Genomic DNA, 7293 nt, shown 5'->3' with positions numbered 1-7293 from the left:
TCACTGCTCTTGGCTGTAGAGGTCACTGCTCTCATGGGGAGGGGTCACTGCTCTCATGGGGGGGTCACTGCTCTCATGGGGAGGGGGTCACTGCTCTCATGGGGAGGAGGTCACTGCTCTCATCAGGGGGTCACTGCTCTCATCGGGGGGGTCACTGCTCTCATCGGGGGGAGGGGTCACTGCTCTCATCGGGGGGAGGGGTCACTGCTCTCATCAGGGGGGAGGGGTCACTGCTCTCATCGGGGGGGTCACTGGTCTCATCGGGGGAGGGGTCACTGCTCTCAGCTGTAGAGGTCACTGCTCTCATCAGGGGGGTCACTGCTCATCAGGGGGAGTCACTGCTCTCATCAAGGTGGGATCATTGATCTCATTGGGGAGGGAGTCACTGCTCTCAGCTATAGAGGTCACTGATCTCATCGGGGGGGGGGTCACTGCTCTCATCAGGGGGGGTAACTGCTCTCATCGGGGGGGTCACTGCTCTCAGCTATAGAGGTCACTGATCTCATCGGGGGAGGGGTCACTGCTCTCAGCTGTAGAGGTCACTGCTCTCATCAGGGGGGGTCACTGCTCTCATCAAGGTGGGATCATTGATCTCATTGGGGAGGGAGTCACTGCTCTCAGCTATAGAGGTCACTGATCTCATCAGGGGGGGTCACTGCTCTTAGCTGTAGAGGTCACTGCTCTCATCAGAGTGGAAACACTGCTCTCATCGGGGGGGAGGGGTCACTGCTCTCAGCTGTAGAGGTCACTGCTCTCATCAGGGGGGGTAACTGCTCTCATCGGGGGGGTCACTGCTCTCAGCTGTAGAGGTCACTGCTCTCATCGGGGGGTAACTGCTCTCATCAGGGGGTCACTGCTCTCAGCTGTAGAGGTCACTGCTCTCATCAGGGGGGGTAACTGTATTCATTGGGGGGGTCACTGCTCTCAGCTGTAGAGGTCACTGCTCTCATCAGGGGGGGTAACTGCATTCATTGGGGGGGTCACTGCTCTCAGCTGTAGAGGTCACTGCTCTCATCAGGGGGGTAACTGCTCTTATCGGGGGGGGGGGTCACTGCTCTCAGCTGTAGAGGTCACTGCTCTCATCAGGGGGGTAACTGCTCTCACCGGGGGGGGGGGGGCAGTCACTGCTCTCAGCTGTAGAGGTCACTGCTCATCAGGGGAGGTCACTGCTCTCATCAGGGGGGAGGGGGGGATCACTCGTTATAATGATCCCAGATCAGCACAATGCACTGGTTTGCACAAGTCTCATTAGGATCTGTTTGACCTGTTATAACAAGTAATATTCTGTAGGTTTATTGCTCATGGCTGCTTCATTCTTGAATATTTTTGTCACATTCCTGGAGCCCATGGGAGAGTAACAGAAAGATAAAGCTATAAAATATGTCTGTGAATGAGGTACACGCAGGGTCCCAAACAGGGCTGACAGCAAAAGCTATAGGTGCTCCCTAGGCAACCAGTAAATAGCAAACATAAGGTATAGGATTGAGTGACCTTCCTGAGGATGTACATATGTCACACTGAACCCACTGTGAGTGATGAGTGGGTGCTACTGGGTAGGTGAGGGGTTGACAGGCCGGGCAGCCTTATACTAGAGCTCATATGGTACCCACTGTCAGCATCCTGCTTAGTGAGTGATGAGTGGGTGCTACTGGGTAACAGGCCGGGCAGCCTTATACTAGAGCTCATACGGTACCCACTGTCAGCATCCTGCTTAATGAGTGATGAGTGGGTGCTACTGGGTGGGTGACAGGCCGAGCAGCCTTATACTAGAGCTCATATGGTACCCACTGTCAGCATCCTGCTTAATGAGTGATGAGTGGGTGCTACTGGGTGGGTGACAGGCCGGGCAGCCTTATACTAGAGCTCATACGGTACCCACTGTCAGCATCCTGCTTAGTGAGTGATGAGTGGGTGCTACTGGGTGACAGGCCGGGCAGCCTTATACTAGAGCTCATATGGTACCCACTGTCAGTATCCTGCTTAGTGAGTGATGAGTGGGTGCTACTGGGTGACAGGCCGGGCAGCCTTATACTAGAGCTCATATGGTACCCACTGTCAGCATCCTGCTTAATGAGTGATGAGTGGGTGCTACTGGGTGACAGGCCGGGCAGCCTTATACTAGAGCTCATATGGTACCCACTGTCAGTATCCTGCTTAGTGAGTGATGAGTGGGTGCTACTGGGTGGGTGACAGGCCTGGCAGCCTTATACTAGAGCTCATATGGTACCCACTGTCAGCATCCTGCTTAATGAGTGATGAGTGGGTGCTACTGGGTGACAGGCCGGGCAGCCTTATACTAGAGCTCATACGGTACCCACTGTCAGCATCCTGCTTAATGAGTGATGAGTGGGTGCTACTGGGTGACAGGCCGGGCAGCCTTATACTAGAGCTCATATGGTACCCACTGTCAGCATCCTGCTTAGTGAGTGATGAGTGGGTGCTACTGGGTGACAGGCCTGGCAGCCTTATTTATGGTACCCACTGTCAGTATCCTGCTTAGTGAGTGATGAGTGGGTGCTACTGGGTGACAGGCCGGGCAGCCTTATTTATGGTACCCACTGTCAGTATCCTGCTTAGTGAGTGATGAGTGGGTGCTACTGGGTGACAGGCCTGGCAGCCTTATACTAGAGCTCATACGGTACCCACTGTCAGCATTCTGTTTAGTGAGTGATGAGTGGGTGCTACTGGGTGACAGGCCGGGCAGCCTTATACTAGAGCTCATACGGTACCCACTGTCAGCATCCTGCTTAGTGAGTGATGAGTGGGTGCTACTGGGTGACAGGCTGGGCAGCCTTATACTAGAGCTCATATGGTACCCACTGTCAGTATCCTGCTTAATGAGTGATGAGTGGGTGCTACTGGGTGACAGGCCGGGCATCCTTATACTAGAGCTCATATGGTACCCATTGTCAGTATCCTGCTTAGTGAGTGATGAGTGGGTGCTACTGGGTGACAGGCCGGGCAGCCTTATACTAGAGCTCATATGGTACCCACTGTCAACATCCTGCTTAATGAGTGATGAGTGGGTGCTACTGGGTGACAGGCCGGGCAGCCTTAAACTAGAGCTCATATGGTACCCACTGTCAGTATCCTGCTTAGTGAGTGATGAGTGGGTGCTACTGGGTGGGTGACAGGCCTGGCAGCCTTATACTAGAGCTCATATGGTACCCACTGTCAGTATCCTGCTTAGTGAGTGATGAGTGGGTGTTACTGGGTGACAGGCCGGGCAGCCTTATTTATGGTACCCACTGTCAGCATCCTGCTTAGTGAGTGATGAGTGGGTGCTACTGGGTGGGTGAGTGGGTGACAGGCCGGGCACCCTTATACTAGAGCTCATATGGTACTCACTGTCAGCATTCTGTTTAGTGAGTGATGAGTGGGTGCTACTGGGTGGGTGACAGGCCTGGCAGCCTTATACTAGAGCACATATGGTACCCACTGTCAGTATCCTGCTTAGTGAGTGATGAGTGGGTGCTACTGGGTGGGTGACAGGCCGAGCAGCCTTATACTAGAGGTCATATGGTACCCACTGTCAGCATCCTGCTTAGTAAATGATGAGTGGGTGCTACTGGGTGGGTGACAGGCCGGGCAGCCTTATACTAGAGGTCATATGGTACCCACTGTCAGCATCCTGCTTAGTGAGTGATGAGTGGGTGCTACTGGGTGGGTGAGTGGGTGACAGGCCGGGCACCCTTATACTAGAGCTCATATGGTACTCACTGTCAGCATTCTGTTTAGTGAGTGATGAGTGGGTGCTACTGGGTGGGTGACAGGCCGGACAGCCTTATACTAGAGGTCATATGGTACCCACTGTCAGCATCCTGCTTAGTGAGTGATGAGTGGGTGCTACTGGGTGGGTGAGTGGGTGACAGGCCGGGCACCCTTATACTAGAGCTCATATGGTACTCACTGTCAGCATTCTGTTTAGTGAGTGATGAGTGGGTGCTACTGGGTGGATGACAGGCCGGACAGCCTTATACTAGAGCTCATATGGTACCCACTGTCAGCATCCTGCTTAGTGAGTGATGAGTGGGTGCTACTGGGTGGGTGACAGGCCGGGCAGCCTTATACTAGAGGTCATATGGTACCCACTGTCAGCATCCTGCTTAGTAAATGATGAGTGGGTGCTACTGGGTTGGTGACAGGCCGGGCAGCCTTATACTAGAGGTCATATGGTACCCACTGTCAGCATCCTGCTTAGTAAGTGATGAGTGGGTGCTACTGGGTGGGTGAGTGGGTGACAGGCCGGGCACCCTTATACTAGAGCTCATATGGTACTCACTGTCAGCATTCTGTTTAGTGAGTGATGAGTGGGTGCTACTGGGTGGATGACAGGCCGGACAGCCTTATACTAGAGCTCATATGGTACCCACTGTCAGCATCCTGCTTAGTGAGTGATGAGTGGGTGCTACTGGGTGGGTGACAGGCTGGGCAGCCTTATACTAGAGGTCATATGGTACCCACTGTCAGCATCCTGCTTAGTAAATGATGAGTGGGTGCTACTGGGTGGGTGACAGGCCGGGCAGCCTTATACTAGAGGTCATATGGTACCCACTGTCAGCATCCTGCTTAGTAAGTGATGAGTGGGTGCTACTGGGTGGGTGAGTGGGTGACAGGCCGGGCACCCTTATACTAGAGCTCATATGGTACTCACTGTCAGCATTCTGTTTAGTGAGTGATGAGTGGGTGCTACTGGGTGGGTGACAGGCCGGACAGCCTTATACTAGAGGTCATATGGTACCCACTGTCAGCATCCTGCTTAGTGAGTGATGAGTGGGTGCTACTGGGTGGGTGACAGGCCGGGCAGCCTTATACTAGAGGTCATATGGTACCCACTGTCAGCATCCTGCTTAGTAAGTGATGAGTGGGTGCTACTGGGTGGGTGAGTGGGTGACAGGCCGGGCACCCTTATACTAGAGCTCATATGGTACCCACTGTCAGCATCCTGCTTAGTGAGTGATGAGTGGGTGCTACTGGGTGGGTGACAGGCTGGGCAGCCTTATACTAGAGGTCATATGGTACCCACTGTCAGCATCCTGCTTAGTAAATGATGAGTGGGTGCTACTGGGTGGGTGACAGGCCGGGCAGCCTTATACTAGAGGTCATATGGTACCCACTGTCAGCATCCTGCTTAGTAAGTGATGAGTGGGTGCTACTGGGTGGGTGAGTGGGTGACAGGCCGGGCACCCTTATACTAGAGCTCATATGGTACTCACTGTCAGCATTCTGTTTAGTGAGTGATGAGTGGGTGCTACTGGGTGGGTGACAGGCCGGACAGCCTTATACTAGAGGTCAAATGGTACCCACTGTCAGCATCCTGCTTAGTGAGTGATGAGTGGGTGCTACTGGGTGGGTGACAGGCCGGGCAGCCTTATACTAGAGGTCATATGGTACCCACTGTCAGCATCCTGCTTAGTAAGTGATGAGTGGGTGCTACTGGGTGGGTGAGTGGGTGACAGGCCGGGCACCCTTATACTAGAGCTCATATGGTACTCACTGTCAGCATTCTGTTTAGTGAGTGATGAGTGGGTGCTACTGGGTGGGTGACAGGCCGGACAGCCTTATACTAGAGCTCATATGGTACCCACTGTCAGCATCCTGCTTAGTGAGTGATGAGTGGGTGCTACTGGGTGGGTGACAGGCCGGGCAGCCTTATACTAGAGGTCATATGGTACCCACTGTCAGCATCCTGCTTAGTAAATGATGAGTGGGTGCTACTGGGTGGGTGACAGGCCGGGCAGCCTTATACTAGAGGTCATATGGTACCCACTGTCAGCATCCTGCTTAGTGAGTGATGAGTGGGTGCTACTGGGTGGGTGAGTGGGTGACAGGCCGGACAGCCTTATACTAGAGCTCATATGGTACCCACTGTCAGCATCCTGCTTAGTGAGTGATGAGTGGGTGCTACTGGGTGGGTGAGTGGGTGACAGGCCGGGCACCCTTATACTAGAGCTCATATGGTACCCACTGTCAGCATCCTGTTTAGTGAGTGATGAGTGGGTGCTACTGGGTGGGTGAGTGGGTGACAGGCCGGGCACCCTTATACTAGAGGTCATATGGTACTCACTGTCAGCATCCTGTTTAGTGAGTGATGAGTGGGTGCTACTGGGTACCTGGAAGGTGTAAGGGCAGATGCTGGAAGCCTGGATCTATGTAGGGAGGGTGTGTGAGGGGAAGAGGGGAGGGGGTAGATAGGGGCACAGGGAGTGAGGGGGGTAGTTAGGGGCACAGGGAGTGAGGGGGCAATAGAGTGGGTATGACAAAGTGTCATTGTGTCCTCCGGGCCTAGCGCAACTGTCGCATCCGGAGTTCAAGGACACGGAGCCGGGGACACAGCATCCGCCCCCCGCAACTGGCAGTACCAGCCCCGGGAGAAACAGACTGCCCGAGTAGCTGTAACCCCCCCCCCCCCCCCCCGTTAGTTACCCGCACACACCCCGGTTAGTTACCCGCACACCCCCTGCGTACCTTCTTGACCTGATCATCCTTCAGCTCAGTGAAGTAATAGGCCAGGAGCTGTGCGGCGATCATCCTGGTGCCCGGTCTGTGGTGGTGCGGTGCCCGGTCTGTGGTGGTGCGGTGCCCGGTCTGTGCTGGTGCGGTGCCCGGTCTGTGCTGGTGCGGTGCCCGGTCTGTGCTGGTGCGGTGCCCGGTCTGTGCTGTCACCGGGATCCAAGTATTCTTTCTCTGTCCCCGTCACACACCGGGAGGGTCTCAGCTCAGAGCCGCCCCTGAGAGATGGGATTGGTCGGGCCCGAGGGGGGAGAGGGGGGCACGTGTGGCACGTCTGCTACTGCTTGTGCTCGCCCAGGGGCTGGGTATGTGCTCCAGACCCCACCTACCTCTAAATGCCCTCATTATCCCTAACTTATTACCCCCAGCACAACTCCTCCCTCTGTATCCTGTCTATACCCCAGGCCTAAATACCCTTATTACCCCCAGAATAACTCCCCCCTCTGTATCCTGTCTATACCCCAGGCCAACATACCCTTATTACCCCCAGCACAACTCCTCCCTCTGTATCCTGTCTATACCCCAGCCCTAAATACCCTTATTACCCCCAGCACAACTCCTCCCTCTGTATCCTGTCTATACCCCAGCCCTAAATACCCTTATTACCCCCAGCACAACTCCTCCCTCTGTATCCTGTCTATACCCCAGCCCTAAATACCCTTATTACCCCCAGCACAACTCCTCCCTCTGTATCCTGTCTATACCCCAGGCCTAAATACCCTTATTACCCCCAGCATAACTCCCTCCCTCTGTATCCTGTCTATACCCCAGCCCTAAATA

The 7293-nt window shown here is 54.5% G+C and overlaps 1 protein-coding gene across 1 annotated transcript in view; it reads right to left on the bottom strand.

Annotated features, from left to right (window-relative positions):
- The window catches only part of LOC128639733 (hexokinase-1), a 285985-nt gene extending 279258 nt beyond the window's left edge, over positions 1-6727 (bottom strand). Inside the window, exon 1 of the mRNA XM_053691849.1 lies at positions 6469-6727. Within this exon, the coding sequence (XP_053547824.1) occupies positions 6469-6531 (63 nt within the window). The 5' untranslated portion in view covers positions 6532-6727. The remainder of the gene's footprint in view (positions 1-6468) is intronic.
- Between the last annotated feature and the right edge of the window lie 566 nt (positions 6728-7293).

This window comes from Bombina bombina, chromosome 9 (genome assembly GCF_027579735.1).
Source record: "Bombina bombina isolate aBomBom1 chromosome 9, aBomBom1.pri, whole genome shotgun sequence".
In the NCBI taxonomy this organism is placed as follows: Eukaryota; Metazoa; Chordata; class Amphibia; order Anura; family Bombinatoridae; genus Bombina; species Bombina bombina.
The sequence above is the reverse complement of the archived record's forward strand: the minus strand, read 5'-3'. Positions and strand labels throughout refer to the sequence as shown.